The 23,137-nt window shown below is 40.5% G+C and overlaps 1 protein-coding gene across 1 annotated transcript in view; it reads right to left on the reverse strand.

Moving 5' to 3' along the window:
* NETO1 (neuropilin and tolloid like 1) overlaps nt 1-23,137 on the reverse strand; it is a 101,959-nt gene that overhangs the window by 63,737 nt on the left and 15,085 nt on the right. Inside the window, exon 4 of the mRNA XM_077933195.1 lies at nt 17,262-17,510. Coding sequence (XP_077789321.1) covers nt 17,262-17,510 — 249 coding nt within the window. The remainder of the gene's footprint in view (nt 1-17,261; nt 17,511-23,137) is intronic.

Raw genomic sequence — 23,137 nt, forward strand, 5'->3', positions numbered from 1 at the left:
GACTCCGCTAACCCAGAAATAGTACCTCGGGTTAAGAACTTTGCTTCAGGGTAAGAACAGAAATCATGCAGTGGCGGCGCGGCAGTAGCAGGAGCCACATTAGCTAAAGTGGTGCTTCAGGTTAAGAACAGACCTCCAGAACAAATTAAGTACTTAACCCGAGGTACCACTGTAATGGTCTTATGGCTCTTATTAGGCAAATGAGTTTTCACGGAACCTGGATAAGTATAATTTAGGACTTTGCACATACAGAGGAGGATTGTTAGCAAAGTCATATAAGTAATACAGATTCTGGAGGTGGTGGTGGTGGTGGGAATCCTGATAACGCTTTACTGAGGAACCCAAACAAAATAGCATATAATTTGAAGTGAAAGAACAGGGAGGTGTTGTCATTTTTACTTCAGGCTTTGTACATTGCAAGGAGACATTCAACCAAGCACACAGAAGAAAAAATCCCTCAGAACTACACAACTAATCAGGGTTAATGCTACCTCAGTAAACCTCTATGATTCCGTATAGCAGGCCTACTGTAGCTTGTTACCTCCTAGTATGAATTCGTATGTATCAGCAGTTATAGACAACATGTATTAAAAATGTCCCCTTTCCAGACTTTTCTGATAATCACACTGTCTTGGATTATATTTGTGCCAAGCAACTGCAGTATACTTGTTGTGGAAATGCTTTTGATACATTAGTGAACTATTTGATGGTGGCTAAGTGTCTTAACGTAATTAGGCAGTGAATGGCATCCAATATAATATACTGTTTTCATCTTGTGTTACAATCCCCCACTGAAAATGGGTGCAAGAACTAATGATCTACATAACAATTTCCATGTCCTGCCATCATGAAAAGCAATTTAAATGTGAATGCAACTGAGCTCAGCCATCAGAGTCTGAACAATTTTGAAGAACCCAGACTCCAAGCAAGAGCAAATATTTGTCGAAGTGATATCGGTAGGCATTTTAATAGCACGGCAAAAATCTGCTGCCTCTGCTTTCCAAGAGCAAGAATAATTCTGCTGACAGTAATATTACAGGGTTTGTTTGTATGCGTCTGTAATATTTTGAATGAAGCAATATGGATTGTACTGTGTTGTACAGATTGTCAGCCCACATAGAAGTATCTCTGACAGGCAGGGATAGATGAGCATTTAACACATGAATGGGCTTGCAGATAAAATAAGAAGAAAGAAAGAAAAAGCACCGCAGGGTCTTTTCATTCAGCCTTCTATTCTTTTGCATGCTTTTTTGTCTCTTAAAAAAATAATATATCTGAGCCAAATTCATTATTGGAAAACATGGCTGCAATGATACATTTCCCAGGGGAATTTAACCCACTGGTGCTAGCAAGAACTTGCCTATGCTTACCTCGTGTTTTGTACTGTAACAGTTTAGGAAACCGTTATAAAATTAAGGCAGCAATGCAATACCTATTTACTTGGGTGCAAACCCCACTGAACTCAGTGGGGCTTGCGTGTCAGTAGGCATGCACAGGGTTGCACTAAAGGGGTTTAACTTACATGCTTTACATTCAGCATTATCAAAACACCTTTATGAAACACTTGGGAAATGAATGCACTTAAACCCACCATACATAGGAATCAGGGCAGGAGTAATGGGAAGCAATGAATGTACTTTCTGATATACACAAACTTTTGGATTCACGTTGGCTAGTCAGACTGTATGATTCCAGAGTGATTGAACAGGGCCATTCACGAAACCTGAAATGACTCAGTGCTTTGATTCTTGAAAATGTCTACAAATCATTCTCCCTTCTCTTGTGGGGGCCCAATTAGTGCCATTGCCTTCCGGTAAGAGTTTGGGTGTAATCCTTGACACCTCCCTTTCCAAAGAGGCACAGGTTACAGCAACAGCCAAGGCGACATTTTTCCATCTTTGCCGCATCAAGCAGTTGGTCCCTTACCTTTCCCGCCCCGACCTGGCCACAGTGATCCATGCAACGGTCACCTCCAGGCTTGACTACTGTAATTCGCTCTATGCGGGGCTGCACTTGAAGCTGTCCCAGAAACTCCAGCGGGTGCAGAATGCTGCAGTGAGGCTCCTCACGGGGTCTCTGCCATGGGAGCATATTCACCCAGTGCTTTTTCAGCTGCACTGGCTTCCGGTGGAGTACAGGGTCAGATTTAAGATGCTGGTTGTGACCTTTAAAGCCCTTCACAGCCTAGGACCCTCGTACCTACAGGACCGCCTCTCCTGGTATGCCCCATGGAGGACCTTAAGGTCCATAAATAGTAACATAGTAAGACAGAGTTGGCCTTTGGCTGGGAGTCAATTTGATTCCCTCTCCTTCTTTCTTTTTTCCTTTCTCCTCCTGTGATGAGGCTGCATTTTAATGTTTTAATGTATTTAACCTTGTTTTTTAAGTTGTATTTCAATCAACTTGTTTTTATTATTGGTTGTTAGCCGCCCTGAGCCCGGCCTTGGCTGGGGAGGGCGGGGTATAAATAAATTATTTATTATTATTATTATTATTATTATTATTATTATTATTATTATTATATTCAAGTTGTAACTCACAAAGCATCATACAAGAGATAATTGCATATGTATGCAAATTAGTCCTATAAATAATCTACCACTAGCCCACAAATATGTTCAGCAGTCTACCTGGGGACATATACAGTATATGTATTAGTCATTGTAGTTCCTCTGTGGTCCAGATAACTAAGTAATTCTCTTACAATTTATAAAAGCTTTCCAGCTTGGTCATGTGGAGGTAATTTGGTGACCAGGCTAGTGGCTATTTACAAGTATGTTTTGAGTGTTAAGCAAAACAGCTACTACTGCATGCCCACTTTGAAAACTTGTGCATGAGCAAATATTCAAAAGTACCATGAGCCTGACTAGAAGACGTCACATTTTACTACCCTGTGGAAGTGAGGAAGTTGAAGCCAACATTTGTTGCGTTCAAGCTGTATTGCTGCTATACACAAGTGCTAAACAAATAACATGTACATCTACTTTATCAAGGAGCATAAACATATAAATAATATTTAAATTATCTTTTAACAGAAAATGTAATAAATGTGGAAGGCAGATTACTATGTAAACAGTTCATGGTTACTATAAAGTTACTCCGCCTTTTTCCAGTGTTCCTTACTCCTAGTATATTTAGGCCTGCAGTCTAAACTGGGTTTAGATTTTGTTTTCATTTCATCAGGAACTATTATTTATTTAAAAATGTATGCATCACCTACAATCATAGATCTCTAAGCACTTTACAACAGCACCTGAGCACACAAACAGAAAGCAGTGAGACCATAATAGAAAGCCCCCAGTAAAAAAAATGTTTTAAAAGGCAAACAGAAAAGGGTAAGGAAGGAACAACAACGAGACCCAACGCAATGGGGAGGAGGGATGAAGCCACCTAAGGGGGAGAAGGAAAGAAGTAGACTTCCTTGTTTTTCCTCTGTGGGGTTGGTACTGTACTGTGCTTCTCTCAATGTGCGTTTGCATTCCCTGAGAGAGTTTGCCTTCTGTTATATGGGTATTTTTGTGGCTGGCTACACATCCATCATAGTCATTTTGTGACAGTGTACAGGGTAATCTCTCAAAATTCCAAATAAGCCCCTTTTGGGTATCCCTGGTTTACCACTTTGGTGGAGTTTCAAGTGGAAAGGAAAGAAGTGTGCAGATAAATGGTATTGCTCTCTGAAGCATTACTAGTTTCACAGTAAGCTTGGTGGGGCAATGTGTGCAGTGGTGTAATGGCTTATTTCCTGCCACCTTAGAACTATTAACATAAACCAAAAGTCCACAGAAGGTCAAAGGATTCACCAGATGCTCCTGTCTTGCAAGAACATACAATCAGCAAAACTGGAACTTCACAAACAGAAAAGCATTAGGATAGGACTTATCTGAATTTCAAAATGCTTTGAAACATTATTTCCAAAGATGCCTGGAAAACCAAAGAATAATCTAACCTCTCTATAAATTCTGCTGATTTTGTACTAGATGGTTTAGAACAAAATGCAGTACTGCAAGCCCCCTAATGTTTTTACCTTTACATTTCCTAAAATCAGTATAATCCACATTTCTAAAATTACCTCTCTTCAGAAAATATGGGGCACAATCCACCCAAAGTTCAGCAGTTCTAAAGCTATTGATTTTCTAGCTCCCACTTGACTAGTAAAATTAAGTATGTGCTTATATCTTCCCTGCTGAAATCAATGGCACTTATAAGTGCTTGCTTGGGCTGTGTCACAAAAATAATCAAATAATTGGTCTGCAAAGTTGTCAACTTTAATCATTTTTAGCTTGCTTGCAAAGGATTTAACAATCTGCTTATTCATTTTTTTTCTTCCACATGGCAGCCAAATGGTACAAATTAAAACAAAAGAGGACTGCTTGCTTGTCTGCTGGTGTTGGAATCATTATCAGCTTATTATGCCAGTGCTTGAAAGCTGTAATTTCTTTTCCCAGAAGGACAACAATATCCCTGCCACTTCCATTGAGTTGCTGACCTGCACCGTTGGTCTTGGAAGCAGAAAAACAATATAGCCCTCTTCCCCACTTTCAGCCAAGTTGATGATAACACTTCATCTGTGCTCATTGGAGGAAGGATGGCTGACAAGAGGAGCAAACTTTTTGTCTCAGCACACTGTGGGGAATGTTCAGTGGGTCCTCCTGAGTAGACATGGCATATGGATTGTCTGTGCTCTTCTCCTGTCACATTGAATCATGTACACTAAGGGACTAGTTGCTCACAATTCAGGGAAACACCTTTACTACTCAAACATTTTTATTACCCAAACAAAAAATGGACTACAGAAGTTTTCTTCTTAAAAATATGTCTGAAAGGTGTTATATTTGGCAGGTATTGTGAGGATATCTTTTTTTTTTTAAGGGTTTACAAAAGTGAACAAATTGAGTCATGATGATCATTTGTTCGGGATTTGGTACAGGAACCATTCAGTGCCAATGGGCCAGAGTTCATCAGCTTGGAGGTATAGAAGCTGTCTGGTCCTCTGCACTTTTAGTATGTGATAGGCTAGGAGGAAGATGTCTTAGTACTTGCTCCAGGCTTGGGGCCAGGGAGGTAGAATCAAGAACTGATGTGGTGGGGTGTTATATACATGCCCGTCTGTTAACAGGAATCAATGCTTGCCCTGGAGCAGGAATAACAACCAGCTATTGCATATCCATACCATGATACACAAGTTCAGTCCAGTTACATTTATTTTTATTGTAATATACAGTTGCTAACTCACACTTGCATCCATGAAAGGGTTAAGGTGAGCCCTGAGCTCAAGTTACAAATGTGGGTGTGGCTTAGAAGGCTTCCTGCAGTCTTTTGTTTCCCATTCTTTTTCCCCCTTCAAGCACCCTGGAGCAAGTGAAGAAGGAACTGTGTGCCTGCACGGCTCCCTGCAAGTGAACTGAACCTCTCTAAAATGAGATTTTAAAGCCTGCATCTTTGCTAACCAAAAGATTGTATGATCCTTTTTGTAATACTTTTTTTTAAAAAAAAGTCATTTGGAATATTTTTTCTGCTTCTTCTTTTTTACTGCCAATGCTGTAATTTCTGGAAACTCTGAGTAAGCCACGGGGCATGCTGACATCATGGGGCGTGCTGACATCGTGCAGCCCTGGGCCCCATCAATTGTGGGGGCAAGGTGGCACATGTGGAAGCTGGTATAAAACAAGCCAGTGTAAGTTAAGTCAGTATAAAGTTCCACCAGAACCAAGCTCTGTTCAGCAGCAGGCTACATCTAAGTCTTTAAAACAGTATTTGAGTTGCAACACCGTTTTTGCTGAGTTAGCTAACAGCTGGGTTTCTGCTGAGTCAGGATGGGGGAGATCTGGTGGTGGATCTCTGGTTCAGCCAAGGATGAGGGAGTTAAACTAGCATAGTTTGGCTGCTCTGAGAAACTCATGTTCTAGCCAAAGATCCATTGGATCCTAACCCACTCATTTTGGTTGTTGATACAGTGGTACCTCAGGTTACAGATGCTTCAGGTTACAGGCACTTCAGGTTACAGATTCCGCTAACCTAGAAATAGTACCTCGGGTTAAGAACTTTGCTTTAGCATAAGAACAGAAATCGTGCAGCAGCGGGAGGCCCCATTAGCTAAAGTGGTACCTCAGGTTAAGAATGGACCTCCAGAACGAATTAAGTTTTTAACCTGAGGTACCAATGTACAGGATTGCTCCCACAGTGCCTGTAAAGGTTGTCTCAGAAGACTACAGTGTTTGGTCACAAGTAGATTCACTATCTGGGATATCATAACCTACTATGAGACAATATTTTATAGTATATGCCCAAACCTTCCCAGTAATACTGTGAGAGAATTACTGCTTCATTAAAATGGTACTTACTTCTCAATGACTTTGGACACAGCATGGACTGAACTATCTGTTAGTAGAATATCTAGTAGGAAAAATAAGATCTGCCCTTACATTCCAAGATGAAATGTCACACAGTTGACCATTTTTTCTGCAGAGATTTTTCCTTGCTTTGAAATATTCTTGGCTATCTTTGGAATATATTCAGAGTATCCTCCTGGATTATTTATACATTTTTGAAACAATTATGTATTTAGAGGACTCTTTTTATCCTTAAAAAACAAGCATGCCTGCATTGCAGAAGTGGGCTAGTGTATAAATATTGACTATTTGGGAATACAGTAGGAATATTTCTCAGAATGTGCATCTCATTGAGAGCAATGCAATGCAGATGAACACCATCCATGCTTATATGTTAATTATCCCATTCTGAGCTGCACTGAGGCTTGTGTAAGTGTTGTGCATCAAAACTCTATTCCCCTTCCTCTTTTAACCTGATGTTTATTTCCTGGAAAGGGGACTACATTTTTTTTAATTATACTGATTCCACCAAATGGTCATATATGACATCTGAAAAGTGTATCTATAAACTGTCTTTCCCAAATGGTTTAAGATGTTGCTATACTCTTCTTCTTCTTTTTGTAAATTTTTTAATTACATTTTCTGTTTCACATTTTAGAATATTTGTTTAAACAACCTTAAAATGTCAATCTTCTTTAAACGTATGTTCTTCTGGATTAAAAGCATTATGTGAGAAACATGCATATCACTTCTATGTCATCAGTACCCTCTAAGCATGAAATAGAAAGATTCCCCAGAGAAATTTGCAATGATGCCAGGGGTCTGTCACTCAGGCAGTTGGCTGTTACTGATCTAGGGAAACTCTCATGTTTTGGAGGCCATCATTTTGATTGACTGCTGTTGTTGATTTATATAGAAGTATCTTTAATACTCAAGCAGCAAAAACAAACCTATGCTTTTCTCAAGGGAAATCATAAGGCAAGAGAGCCACATATTTTAAAAGAGACCTCTACTCTCCTGTGTGAAGTTAAAAATTGTCTAAGTACTACAAAAGGAAAAAGGTATCCACTTCCTTAACAAAGTATCCACAGAGCAACAGCCAAAAGAATACGTAGAGTGTTAAAATTGTGTTAAAGAGAGATGTGCATGTCAATTAAAATGCTAGAAATGTATCAATAAAAGAAACAGATTTTCCCAGAACAGATGAGCAGAAATGTGAACATGTTTATATTTCCCTCTCCAAAACAAATGACAGATTTAGAAGAGGAAATGAAGACAAAAATGCAAACATTTTAATTATGACAGATGCACAATAGCTAGCCTAATTGTGTAAGAACATCAAATAGCTCAGTATAAGGAACAGTGGCATCCAATCCTTACAGAAGAACTTCAGTATGACACAGTGATCACGGCATTCTCAGAAATATTAACAATTTTCATTATCTGGTGTCATTCACCAAACATCCCATTCATCAAATTATTGGGTTGGATCTCTTGGTCTGCAACAAATCTAAAACTGGCACACAATTTATTCTTATTTGATTTTATTCTGCAGCTGTTTTGAAAGTCCATTATCAACATTTCTCTTAGATTTTCAGTACATTTGTTTATGCAACAGCAGGATTAGTCTTAATCTCAAGGCAGTGTCCAGTATTATTGGGATATTGTGCATTGTTAATCATTATCATGATTGGTGGATTCTCTGTTTTTATTGATGTATTTAATTGTATTGTTGCTTATATGTACAGTATATTTTTTTTCTTTTTGAATGATATTATTGTGCTTTATGTAAATGAATTAGAGAGTTTACATCTCAAGCATTATACAAATATTATTAATAAATAAATGAAGTGCATACATTGCAATTTTGGCATGGGTCAAAAGTTGCAATGTATGCACTTCATTTATTTCTTCAAAAGAAATTCATATGCACCAGTTGGAGCCAGTTACAATGGCAAGTAAAAGTTCACGTGACCTTTGAACCAACCCTATGTAGAATCTCATACATTCCTTGTCATATGAAAGATCAGATGAAATATGCTCCCCAAAATGGAGAAGAATAGTATCCCTATAATCCTATGACATTTGAAGCGGGGGAACCACCCAGCTGCAGTAACTAATACCGCAGCCTGGGCAAGCTTGCTTGTAATAGCTCTGTTTATTTTAGTGGAATTTGCTTCCAGTTAACTGTCCATAGGACTGCAATCCAAATGCAAGAGTGTCAAAATACAGACTGCAGCATTGCAAATATTCAGATTTAATATAGTTAACACAGAAGTACCTCTGATTTAGGACACTTGATAGACCCTGCATACAAATACATCAAATGAGAAACAAAAGGGATAAACTTGGCTTATTTTTATAAGCACCATGGGTGACATTCAGTATTGTGCATTTCTACTCCCATGTAGTCCTTGGGGCCCCCAAGAGAAGATTTTGGGGCATGGGATGGAGCACTATAAGGGAAAGAGAAGTCCCACCGTGCAAACAGAAATCTGTTGTGCAATTGGATAAGTGTCATTGGCTGTCACCCAATGAGCATTCTCAATGAACTTTCCTGTACATGGATGGGTTCCAGGTACCATTTCAGTGTGCAGAACAATTCCTGTGGTTTGGTCTGAGCACCTCTGGCACAAAGTCTGGCACAAAAGCCCTCTGTTAATGCTAATGCTCACAAATTAAAACAATAACAACCTGGCCAGAGTGAGAGGGCCAGGGGGAGATGAAAACCACTGCTGGGCTGTGTGTGTGTGTGTGTGTGTGTGTGCGCGCGCGCGTCTAGTCACCCAATAAACAACTCAGTAAGGTTTGAAGTTCATTTAGATCCACTAAAGCCATTTCCCCTTCTTTCATGTGAAACCATTTTTTAAAAATCTGAAATTTAGCAAGAACTTCAATGTAATGGAAGAAACGGGGGGGGGGGGTATGTAGTTGCATCAATCACAGTGTTATTTATTTTATTTTTTGTAAAAAACCTCTTAATAAATAAATATGCATCGAAACACAATTTGGTTATCACACAAGCCACATACAGCCAATATTACGAAAATGCAGCAAAAGAAGCAAAAGGCTTCAAATATAGAAATAATCAAGGCACAACATAAAGGTGTATGTATGTGTGCATAAATTAAAGGTCCTGATCCTATTACTAGAGTCAATTCGGTCCAGGAGCATCTACGGATGAGAAGAAGGATTCTAGTACAAAAGTACAGTGTGTGGCATTTTGTCAGTGGTAGGCTGCTCTCAGACATTCTACAGCATAAACGGATACCATTTGCCCTTAATACACCACATGGGTGCCCCATCATGCAGCACCCATTGGCCCTATAACATTAATCCGGGATAATGCAGTGACAGCTTTTCTGTAGCAAGCGCCCAAGTCAGGGGAAGGATGACCTGGCAGAAAGGATAACTGCAGCACATGTCAAGCACTGGATGATGTGACATCAGAACAAGCTGCTCCTTACTACATGGGCAAATATGAGCTAAATATGTATACGTCTCACCTTCAGAATATCATAATTCAGACCCATAGAAACGCAACACACATTTGCAAAGGTAATGAATATTCCCTGGATGAATAACAAACCAAAAAATGTCCTATAATCACAGTCTTACTTTTCTTATTACTCAGAGGAACATTACCATGAAGGTTCAACTCCAAAAGGGTTTGGATGAGGACAAATGAACTTATTCTGCACTCCCAAAGCTATAAGGCATCTAGAATAGATTCTGCAATGCACTCCATGCATGCACAAAAGGTGCAGACAATGTCACTGCTCCCCTTGATTCAGCAGAGGCCATGGAACACCTCAACAGGGACTGGCAATGTGGTAGTGACAACATGACCTTCCTGGGATAGAAGCCTTAGCCTAGGGATGGTGCCAGCCCAGGCACTAGTAAGTGTGTGAACTGCCCCGGTGAGTTCTCTGAATAATGATGCAAATCGGGGTGATTCAAGTCAGACTCCCACTTTCCTGAATCAGATCGTAATATTAACAAGATGTGTTGAGCTGTATCAGGGAGTTCCGCACCTTCTGAGTAGCTCTGTTTATAAAAAGCTAAAAACACAACCTCCCCCCCCCCTCTTTTGTTATGAGAAAAGAAACTAAGATTCAGAAATAAACCTTGTAACAACTTCTCTGTCTTCAAATGCCTGGCTTGAACTTGCTGGTGTTAAATGTGGGAGGAAATGCAATCACAGGAAAAGGCTGGCTTGCCACAAAATCAACCTTCCTTCCTTCCTTCCTTCCTTCCTTCCTTCCTTCCTTCCTTCCTTCCTTAAATATTGCTGTCCAGTCATGTTTGTAATTTCAGATGAGCTCAGCTTTTTTTCAAAACTACAGTTCAAAATTTATTTGTGCACTTATTTGTTCACATTCTTACAGTTTACATATTATTTCATTGTTGTTCAAACATTACAGGTTTTGGGTTTAGAGCCAAAAGGATCATAATACTGTCACTGATCCTAAGATGTAAAATTTGAAGATCCAAAGCTCAAAATCTCTAGAATTTCCTAAATGCTTTGCAAGTCCTCAGGAGCATACATGTTTGCTTATATTCCTATGATTTCCCAGCAGTTAAGCCTGCTGTTGTTCATATGTTCCACATATCTTTTCGTTTCTGATGAAAGGCAATATAGTTGACTATACAGTATGCTGACATTCACATCAATGAAGCCAAACAGAAACACAGATGGTTTCCACCAACTGATGGAATTGAGAATAATAATGTGCCATCTGAGGCCACAGCCTTGCAGATTCCAAGAGGGAGAAACCAAGATAAAAAGAAATCTGATTATTCCAGATGAATAAGAGTGATCAGCTTAGAGCACAGCCTCACTCTGTCTGGATCTCCACTGTCTGCTGCACTACAAAATTGACTCACTGCAGAAAATGGCTCTGAGCAACAGATGCCTTCAAAACATCTGTCTGTGTAGACAGAAGAAAACTGAATTCCATGCCATTTGGGAGGAAATTATTGCAACAAGACAAAATGCCCATACCAGTGGGCCACCTTCCGAAAGTAGAGGTAACTTCAACAAATATCCCAACAACATCATTTCCTCTAATACTTCCAGACAGGACAAATGCTAAAGTATTAGCAAAATAAAATGCATACACTGTGCGATGGCTGACATCAAGCTAATCCAGATCAGAATCAGTCTGAAATATCTATCAGCATCATACAAGCCTGACATCAATGAAAATAAGAAATAATTATCAGTTTCCACACAGGCAGATAGATTATTTCACATATTTACTGGGCCTGTATTACAATGGCATACCCTTCCCCTGTTGCGCTTGGTGGAGCCTGGTGGAGCACTGATTACCTGACCGTCTGTCACCATTGTTGCTGTGGCATACCAGAAGGGTGAAGGGGAAGGCTGAATCAAATGCAAGGATGGTGGAGTGCAAACACACTAGCAGAACTCCTGGATTGTCACCACAGTAACTCACCCTTCCCAGCATGTCACAGGGACAATGCTGACAAGAGGTCGGATAAGCAACAGCACCCCGCCAACTGGTACTGTCCACCCTTCTCTCCCCTCCACACAAAATGTGAATTTCACATATGGAGGCCCAAACATTTGGTGATACTATTTGGGCAACTTTTCTCCTACAAAAAGTAGGGCATAACTGCAGAGATCAGGCCATTGTAAATAAAACTGGTTCGTATACCTGGTTCACTTAGAGCACTGTTGCATGGTGGTAATGGAACTATGTGTACATAAAAGGTGAATTGAAAGTAAGAAGGAAAAATTCCTCCAGCTAAACCCAGACTAGACTGTTTCCCTAACCAAGCCAAATACTTATAAATCTGCATCCCTCAGTTTAGCTCCTGCATTCTTTCACCAGCCTTCTGCTGACCTATTGCTTCTGCTTCGCTCCAAACCTCAATTTTAACACCTTCAATCTGTTCCAGCTCTATTTTAGGATACCCTTGTCCAGAACAGCTGTAGCTGGGAAATTAGCCTAAGCTGGGCATAAGCACCCCTAGTCAAAGAAGCCAAGTGGCAACTTGGAATCCAGGACTCCCAGACCATGAACCTATTCTGTCAGGTGGAATACAACCATCCCAGAAAATGTCATCCACCTAATTCCCAGACATAGAAACGACCCACACACACCAATTCAATATTTTCACAGCCTTTCCTGATTCAGACACAGAGAGATGTGTGTCATCAGCATATTAATGACACCATGCTCCAAATTACTGGATGATAAGTCCCAACAATTTCATGTAGATGGTGACTAGCATACAGACAGAATTGACCTTGTGGTGTCCCACAGTGTGAAAGCCATGGAACTGAGCAACCATCTCATACTACTTTGTGGTGCTGACCCTGCAAGTTGGAGCAAAATTACTATAATACAGTGCCTGCAATTCCTATGTCCCTGAGTCACTCCAGAAGGATACCATGGTTAATGGTGTCAAAACATGATGAGAGGTCAAGGAGAACCATATGCCCTATATCTTCCCCAACAAAGGTCATTAATCAGGGTGACCCAGGTTGCTTCAGTGCTAAAACCAAACTTGAAAGATGACTGGAATGGGTCCAGATTACTGCTTCCTCTAGGCACACCTGCAGCACACCTGGGCCATATTGGCTGTGGCTGACTTGCAGTCCAGCAACTGGAGAATCACAGGTTACCCACTCCTGCCTTAGGTGAAGCTCCTTAGTTCTTTCTAGTGATCTAATCAAAGACAGAATTTGGCTTAAAAATTAAATGGCTTCACCCAAAATATACCAGTTGTTTCACATCATATCCCAAGTCTATTTCAGAGTCTGTTGTGCCCACAATTATGTAACTAAACACAGTGGGGTGATCCCTAATGCTGAACATCCAGCAGCCCGCTCACCCACCCATTTGCTTACTTGCCTTCTACCAAGTCCTTTCTCATTTTCACTGATCTTTAATTTGCTTTGGTAGCAATGGTAAGAGGAAGGAGGGAAGTCTATCCTCCCTGCCCCCGTTCCTGTTCCTGTGGCTGCATGCCAAATTAAATTAATTCCTGGCAACAAGGTTTTTCGAGTGTTATTGATATGCATAATTTCTCACAGTAGCTCCATAGCCATTCAGCCACATTCCCAACATTGGTGTCCCTGCTGCTTACCTGGACAGGGTAGGTGATGGAAAAGGTGCACCATCTGGGTACACGAGTGGCAATGGTCCCACTGGTGCAACCACATACTCATGACCTTGTCACTCCAATGTCAAGAGGGCAGCTCTGCACCACTGCACACACCACTACTGATTTCTCAGCACTCTCTGCGTGTGGCACACAGCCATTACAGCATGGCAATGTATTAGAAAGGACGAGAGAGACTGATTCCCCTTCACTTTCTCTGCTGTCAGAACAGCAAAAGCAAGAGCGGGGGTTGTGTGTGATTGTACAGGAGGAAGGCAGCGACAGAAATGCTTGCTTCATATTGAAGTGAGCATGCAAATCTACCTATATGCACCTTCTGAGCTGTGCTCCAATAATATTTGGATCAATCACTAGTTCTTTCTTGCAGCTCTTTATCCTTTTTTGTACATAAAGTGCTGGCAAGTAGATATCGTGGAAGAACTAACTACTTGTATAAAGAGATCGTTTACTTGTGCTGTGTAAGCCAAAATAAAGTTCACACCCAGAGAGACAATTCAGCAGATAGTCCCTGAAACCATTTTTAAGGATATATAAGCATTTAAATTGTAATTGCAGGCAGATCACTACTATCTGGGGATTTAAGGAGAAACTTATACAGAACCTAGAAATGGGAAAATGCAAAAGACTGAACGAAAACACTCGCCCAAAATGCAGAAGTTTAAGTCATAGGCTGACTTAAAGCATTTACAATTAATATTTCGCTCAGTGATGCATTCAATTGCTATTGCTGTGACTCAGGCTGCTTTAATCAAATATTACTGTGTGCATTCATACTACACACCTTTATAAACACGAGGAGTCCCATAATCACGAGGACTCCCATAATTTTGTTTCTATGCTCCTGCTACTTATAAATTGACTTTTAGTTTCAACTTCCTCACTTGGAAACAAAGAAAAACAAATGTGTTGCCCCACCTAGTTACTGACTACAACTGGATCTACTTTCCACCCATACTCAGTGGCTATGGTTCTTGTGCACCATATGAAGAGTTTGATCCACCACAGCTGCTATGCATGCCTTCAAAACAGTGTAGAACTGCTCCTGTTCAACCCAATCTTTGATCCATCCCATTATTAGGTATCCCTCCTACTTCAGGCTTCTGCCCCAAGGTCAGTGGGGAGACAGTTGCCCTTGAGAAGGAGAAGGTGGTGGTAACTGACAGTGTAGGGAGTGTTTGGTAGGTATAAAAGAGTTCTTCCTGGCAACAAATAAGACAGGGAAATGGGATTTGTACTATACAGTACCATGATCCCTGGAAGGAAAGGTTGTTCCTGAGCATGTTGTAAGCATCTTTGCCAATCAAGGTCTACTATTTTGTCTCTATCAACTCTTCCTTACCACCAATAGCACCTCACCCTTCTCAATGATAATTCCCCACAGGGTTGCCATATGCCCTCTTTTTTCCAGGACATGTCCTCTTTTTCATGGGTATGTAAAATGAGAGTTGCCACAGTGACCCATAGTTAAAAGTAGAAGTTGGCAAATGTGCCCTCTTTTTTGCTTTTCAAAATATGGCAACTCTATGGGGCAGAGTCGGCTAGCAGTGTGGACAAGCCACATTATGAACTGCATCCAATTTCAGAATAATATGGACCCAACTCATAACGTGGGGAAGCTTTCTAGTTCCTCTTATGAATTTCTCGACTCTGAATTCACTTGTGCGCAAAAACTGGACACACTTTTTTGATGGAGGCTGCCAGACTGGAGTGCTAAACAGAGTTGTCTTAGATGCAGCTGGATTTGGCAACCTGTAGTGCCAATGCAGTTGTTGTTGTTGTTGTTTAGTCGTTTAGTCGTGTCCGACTCTTCGTGACCCCATGGACCAGAGCACGCCAGGCACCTCTGTCTTCCACTACCTCCCGCAGTTTGGTCAAACTCATGCTGGTAACCTCGAAAACACTATCCAACCATCTCGTCCTCTGTCGCCCCCTTCTCCTTGTGCCCTCCATCTTTCCCAGCATCAGTGTCTTCTCCAGGGAGTCTTCAATGTGCCAATGCAGAGGCACATTCAATTGCCACTATTTACTATTGCTATGAGGTCCTTTTCGATCCCTGCTGAGATGCAGGTTGTTGGACTGATTAATAAGAAAGGTACTTGAAAGGTCTAAATGACTGGTGCTCAGTCAAGTAATGATACATAATTAAGATTAGGTATCTTTTAACACCCTAATAAATTAGGTACCCTTAAACATCCTAGTCATGTGTGGACAGTTGAAAAATACCTAAGTGCAAACCTGGTATTTGTGGCAGGTGCTATAGATTAAATAACTAAAAGAACTTATAAAATAGCATAAATGATCAAAAGCATATCCCTCTCAGAACAAACAATATTCCTCCATAAATCTACAAAACCTCCATAAATTCCCACTTATTCCTCCATAAACCTACGGAATGCCATTCAGTCCTTTGAAAGTTGCTGCACTGCAGTCTGATTGCAGTGCACAAATTAAAATAAACTTTAAAATATATATAATGAGATGGGGAAATACTTCAGTACTAAACTTGACTGCAAATCTCCATTTTAGCCTCACAAATTAAACCAGATGATTTGACAAAAGGCATAATTGGACCACAGCAATTAAGATTAGGAAAATCTTTCATGGAGGCACTTAATTGAATGCATGCTATTCTTTGGATCTCAGAATCCTTTGGCAAAACATTTTACTTTAATAGACAGAAAGGGGGAAATTACTCCAGCAGATTCTGCCTTTATAAAAGGCAATGTTCAAAAGAAATAGGAACAGCATAAGTAGCAATACAAAATATTTTTACTAGTAATGTTCAAATGCTATTCTGTTGAAATCATTTTAAAACAAACTAATGACATATTTCCACTTTTGTTGTATGGAGTGCATTAGTGCACTTATTCTACTATCAACAGCATAAAGGCATTAGGTAAACTCTAATAAGCCTAACAATAATCTGTTCACCAAGTGACTAAGCTTATTGTGTGCAACTTCCATCCTTCTTGCACACAATAAAGATGCTATTATGGCGAGAGCCAACATGTGGTGAAAAGTTTGAACCAACTTAGCTATTGTGTGATCATAATATTCCCTGCATGAAAAATATAGTTACATTATCCAACATTTTCATCATTCAAGGAAGATGATTACAGCTTTTTCAACCATTATAAGCCACTCTATAGCAATAAACAGAAATGGTGTGTATTAAAAAATGCACTGTAGAAAGCCAAGAATAAATTCAGAAAAAGTGCTGTTTTCTGTTTTTTAAAAAGGAAAGGAGAACACACATATTTCTATTTCCATTAAAACTATCTGTTTAAGTTATATCTTTCAACTTTGCCCAATTGGTTGGCCAATGCACACACTGTTAGCCCAAGTGTGGTTTGTTTGAAAGTGCACCCAACAAAGTGACCACAGTCTCTTTTTTACCAACAAGCTACAAGTGAGGTTGTGGTTTCTTCTTAGTTTATGAATCATCACTTGTTTTAAACTATGGTTTGGCATTATGCATAAACACAACAGCCTTTTTCAATCATGGTTTGGCCACCGCACCCCAAACACTTGCCAAGGTACAAAAGTACTTGTACAAGACCAACTGGAAAACAAACTAAGCTTTGGAGAAACAACCCATGGCTTGTTTGCTTGTTTGTGAGATAGTTCACAGTTTCCTGAGCAAACCATGACTTTATGTTATGTCTGAATACAGCCACAGCCTTAATATTAAAACCATGCTATGTCATTATATCACCAAATTCCACTCAGTATAAATACCAAAATATTTCCTCCAAAATAATTAGAGGTTATACTCACCAGGTGTAAAATTGTATCGTGCAGAAAATCCCAAAGATTCAAGTTCACCATCAGCAAAAAATTTAATCCACAGGAATCTACCACTGGATTTTATTTTAGGTGGGTTTTGTTGTCCACAGAAACGACCAATTATTGGGGAAAATCCAAAAGGTCCATCCCGCACTTCAATATGATCAAATTTACACTCCCACGAAGGCTCTATGGAATATTTTTCATCAAAGTGTAACTCAATACACTGTCTTGGGGCAGCTGAAATTTAAATTAAAACAAAACCATTAATTTTATAGTCTATGTTTGCTTTCAAGTGCAGAGTCTGTCTGTCAACTATTCGACACAATATATCCTTAGGGTTTGTTTGTTTTTTAAGGAAAAGTAACTTAGTTTATGTTCAGAAGCTACAATGTTTGGAGTAGGCAAAATACATTTCACATTATTAATTTGCAGGATCTGTTGATTTTCCTATGAAACTCTATTTTGTTTTTGTTTGTTTTGTTTTTTAAAACCCTACTGGATTTTATGTTCTGGGACAACACTTGGCATCTTATAATATGACCATCAGGAAACTAAGAACCTAAATCTTTGTGTACCCAAAGCTTTCTGTTCATGACCTTGTACTTGCTTGAGCTCTTCTCATAACAGCAGAGCAACTTCTCTAGTGAGCTTTTACAAAGCAGAGAAGAGGCACCTGCTATAGGAAGTGGTCCTCAGAATTCCTGTAAAGGTGAATGGAACTCTAAGCATAACTCTGGGCAATGATTCTACAGTTGTTGGCATCCACCTGTCTCAAGAGAAAATGGAGTGTGCCTCCGAGGATGCAGTCAAACTGCTGCATTTCCAGCACTGAAGTGACATCCCCAGGACACAAGCCTGGGCAGTATGTATGTAGGTCCTGAGCTCCCCAGATGACAAGGCCCACCTCTTGGCCTTGCTGATGTGGTCCAAAGGAAAGCAGAGAAATACATTTGGCACCAGCTTGGCTGCAGGTGTTGTGAGTAGGAGATGTACAAGGCACCATCCAACTGTCTTAGGGTCTCCACTCTGGATTTGTGTAGGGTTTACTCCCTAGACTTTCTTCTCTCAAAGATATCCTGCAAGGCAGCGGAGGTTTAGGATCAGAGCTTTCTTTCTTCTAGATGGGCTACCATCTCAGGCTGATGAGTCCCATCTGCCTCTATAGCAGGGCTCCTAATAAGGAATAAGGGCAATGCTCATATATGAAGGCCTAGTCCTTCATTCTATGTAGCAACAGACATGCTGATACTTATGAATGAAATAAAATACTACCATAAAACAGACATGTACAAACGAAGCAATTTCCAAATCTGTTTTGTAATCTGCCACCCACCTGCCTGCCCAAATCTAGTAGTAACTGCTTCAGAAAGTGGTAAGTTGTAGCTGTCTCTGTTGTGGGACATGCATGCAGGGAACAAGTTCGACTTGTTCAACAGGAATACTAGCTCCTCCTACACATACCCTAAACCTGTTCTGGGTTTAGAGGGCACAGAGGAAGGAGAAGGAGGGAACGTCCCATTGCACAAGCAGATCTCATTTCGCACATGCAACAGTTTTGCTGTATCTTGCCCTATGTCACCAAAGTGCTTTGGTGCAGAAATTTCTGAATCAATTATAATTTTCAGCATCTATTCTGACTTCCTAAATAATGAAGAATTGGAATTTCACACCAGAAAGTTAAAGACAGATGTAATACAAAAAGAAAAAGCTCAAAGGATGTCTTCTCAGGGTGTCTTTCAGGTATTTGCAGCCTGAATCATTTAGGGCTTTAATGTGAGCACCAGAAATTGGGCCCAGAAATCAACTGGCACCCAATGCAGCTGTTTTAAAACAGGGGTTATATGAAATCTGAAGGGAACCCCAGACACCAATCTGGCTGCTGAAGTTTGGTCCAATAGAAGGTCCTAAGTCATCTCTAAGGCAGCCCCATGTAGTATGTATTACACTAATTCATGGGTAGGCAAACTAAGGCCCAGGGGCCAGATCTGGCCCAATCACCTTCTAAATCTGGCCCATGGATGGTTCAGGAATCAGTGTGTTTTTACATGAGTAGAATGTGTCCTTATATTTAAAATGCATCTCCGGGTTATTTGTGGGGCATAGGAATTCATTCATTTTTTCCCCTTCAAAATATAGTCTGGCCCCCAACAAGGTCTGAGGGATAGTGGACCGGCCCCCTGCTGAAAAAGTTTGCTGACCCCTGTGACTAATCCAATCTGAAAGTTGCCAGAGCATGGAATACATTGCCCAGGTCATCTCTGTCCAGCAGGGGCCACTACTGACCAACCTTCTGGAGCTGAAAAAATTCATTCCTAGCCACTGAGACTACCTGAGTCTCCAGTGACTGTTGAATCCAAGAACCCTCCAAAACTGTGAATCTGCCCCTTCCATCTGAATGCAATCCCATCCCAGGCAGGCCCTTTCTCCACTACTTAGACATGAGAATTTGGGACACATAACACCTATGTCTTTTCAGGATTCAGTTTATTGGTCTACATCCAACCCACCCCTGCTTCCAAGCGCTGGTCCAACACCTCAGCTGGTTCTCCTGATTCATTTGAAGCAGAGAGACAGAGCTGGGGATCATCAATACACAAAGTGTATTGATGACACTTCACTCCAAATCTCATAGTGACAGCTCCCAGAGGCTTCCTATAGATGTTAAATAGCATAGGGAACACCACAGGACAACTCCAATGGCACTGAACACTACCATCCTATAGCTACTTTATGAAAACAGCCCTGGAGGTAGGAGGGGAACCACTGACCTACAACCCCCTGAGATGCTCCAAAAGGATACCATGGTCAACAGTATCAAAAATCAATGAGGAGAATGAGCAGGGTCACACTGCCCCCTCCCAAATCTCCAAGGCAGTTTCAGTGCCATGATTGAAGCTAACTTGTCTGAAGCTGGTCTGCCACCTTGTCCACTGGGCAATAGATGTTGAACACTTCTGGATCCAGGGAGGTCTTCCTGATCAGGGGGCATACCACCAACTCCTTCATGGTAAATGGTACTGACAATAGCAAAATGAATTAAGATACTGAAGCACTAATTAATTATACACATTATGTAAATGTTTCACTTTAACTCCTGGAGTTGTTCAGGTTTCATCTTCTATCTTTAACAACTACATTAACACCAGAACTCTGCACATGTCCTCTCAGAAGTAAGCCCTATTAAGTGAATCCAAAGTTAGTGTGAGTTGGACTATAGCCCACGAGGCTTTTTAAAAAATAGAAATTAATATATTACAGATTTTAACCCCTGCGTTTTATGGTTCACCCTGTAGGAATGTTTAAACTATGCAGCCATTCACCTCATAGCCATGCTTTGGATTAACAAAATAGATTGAGCTCCGGAGAAGCACTATGTGATGGCTCAAAGGATTATTTAAGAGCTTCCTATGCCCTTTGCCAGAGAATGGGGTCACATGACAAATTAAAAACAAGAAACAGAATTAAATTCCCTGTTTTAGAAAACTTTATCTCTTCATCGCCTAAATCTAAAATAAAAGTTATCTTGCCAGAAAATCCAGCCAAAGTCTCTTTTCCAACAAAATGTGATTGAGCTAAGTATCCTTTTCTTTTCAGATGATTTTTGACTGTTTGTTTCCTGGTCTTCATGTATACTTCTATTTCAATCTTCTGGTGTGCATGCAGGTGAATCCACAAGACAATACTTCAGGTTTTGTTGTTTTTAGTTCAGGCTCGGAAACAGACTTATTTAAGGTCCCATCAGGAAAATTCTAACACAGCATGGATTTTGCACAGATGATCTGTAAGTTGTCATATGCCAAAAAGTGGTCACTTTTTAAAAATCTTAGAGTGCAAAATACATGTGTGGTATTCTACAGTAGACACAAATACAAAAATCACAGTTGATTCTAATCCTGTTGCCATCAGTGCAATGGACTAGAATTATGTTGCATTGATGGCAACAGCATTAGAATTCTAGCACTTCACCTTCAATGAATTGGAGACCCTGGGCACAAAATACACAAACAATTTACAGTGGTACTTCGGGATGTGAACAGGATCCGTTCCAGAGCCCCATTTGCATCCTGAACAGAACGTAAGACGCGACAGTGCGACTGTGCATGTGTGGGCTGCGTTTCGCCGCTTCTGCGCATGACGTCATTTTGACCACCTGAGCATTCGCGAGCGGCGAAACCCAGAAGTAATGCGCTCCGTTACTTCTGGGTCGCCACAGAGCGCAACCTGAAAGCGTTCAACCTGAAGCGCATTTATCCCGAGGTATGACTGTATTTATTTTTTATTCCATTTAAAGTGAGCAGGTACAGCATGAAAGATTGCATTTCGCCTTGACAACACAACACATCTCAGTGGATGGCTACTCAAGTTGTCTACTCTAAAACATTAACTTCAAGTTTACAGTGGCAGCTTATTTAATAAAACAGAAAATACCACAGTGTATACACCCTCAGCTGTGAGAGGACTACCAACATATGAACCAACTTTGACCCTGCACTCATCATCTGAGGCCGTTCTTTGTGAGCCCCCTTCCATGAGAATTCTGGACAGTGGCAACACAAGAATGAGCCGTTTTCTGTTGTGACTCCCTTTGTAGAATGCTTTTCCCAAAGAGGCTACCCAGTGCCATCACTCTATATCTTTAGGGGCAAAAACTTCCCTCTGTAACCAGGCTTTTGGCCTTTAACTATCTGTAGCTTTTATAAGTGGGGGTGGCACTTGGTCTTGGACCTCTGATGCTTCTCTCCTGGCCTTACAAAACCACCAGACTCTGCTGCCTGATCTGTCACAGATCAAGCACTTTCTAACTCTGGCCATGGCTGCACCCAGAGATCAGGCACTTTTTAAAATCACAAGTTGGCTGCTCTAGCTGAAAGCTTAAGCAAGCAGTTTTCTTTTCTTTATTTAAGCAATAGTTGAAAGAGCTGTCCAACTTTCCCTAGTTTGTCTCTCATAGGATCCTGCAGTTGCTACTGCAGTGGATGTTTCTGCTTGTAATACAATACTTGCAGTTCAGGATGATATTGAGCTGCTCATGTGCTAACAACCACAGAGGTTACAAAAGAACCAATTGTAATTGCACCTTACTTGCATTGTACCTTATTGTTGTTTCTCCATAACTTTGGTGAGAGAAGAGGAAGAAAGTAAGAGCTGCATGGCCTCAAGCAGACATATTATTGGCTGATATAGTTTGCTGTGGCTGAGAAAGTCTATTTAAGTTCCTTTTTTTTTAGGGGTCAGGGGGCTGAGTTCTGTACCAAAAGTAAAAGCCTAAGATGCAAGGAAATGTTGCTACAAAATTTAAAGGCTATATAGTGCAGCCATTCTGTGATGAGCTTTTACTACTTGAACTCTTAGCAATCTTTTTAATTTAGGTTCTAATTACCTTTCTTCAAAGACTTCTAATAACATGGGAAAGACTGCTTAATGCTTGCATGTCTTGTCATCTTTTTCATCTAATTATCTTATACAAGTGCCATCTTGAGGTTTTACATCTGCTTAAAAAGGCTTTGGGTTCTAACTAGAAGCAGAGGAACAGTTGCAGTGAAATAGCCCCATACAATTAAGGCTTTAATTCTTACCAGCCTGTAATTTCATGTAGCTGACAGCTGAAGCTAAGCAAAAAATCTGTTTCAGTTTAACAGAATGTCTGGAAAGGAGAGATTGATCTAAAAATCTCCCCTTCATAAATGTGAGCTGGTTCCCTACTAATGGATTGGAATAATCCTTGATATCTCCAGTTGCTCAGCAATTGAACAGAGGAAGCTAGGGTCATTTTTCTTTCAAACGGATATTCTCTGCTGGCTTTGAAGAATGCATTATGAATACAAGGAATGTGAATGGAATTAGTGAATATTATTACTCAAGCA

Source organism: Podarcis muralis, chromosome 8, assembly GCF_964188315.1.
Source record: "Podarcis muralis chromosome 8, rPodMur119.hap1.1, whole genome shotgun sequence".
NCBI lineage: Eukaryota > Metazoa > Chordata > Lepidosauria > Squamata > Lacertidae > Podarcis > Podarcis muralis.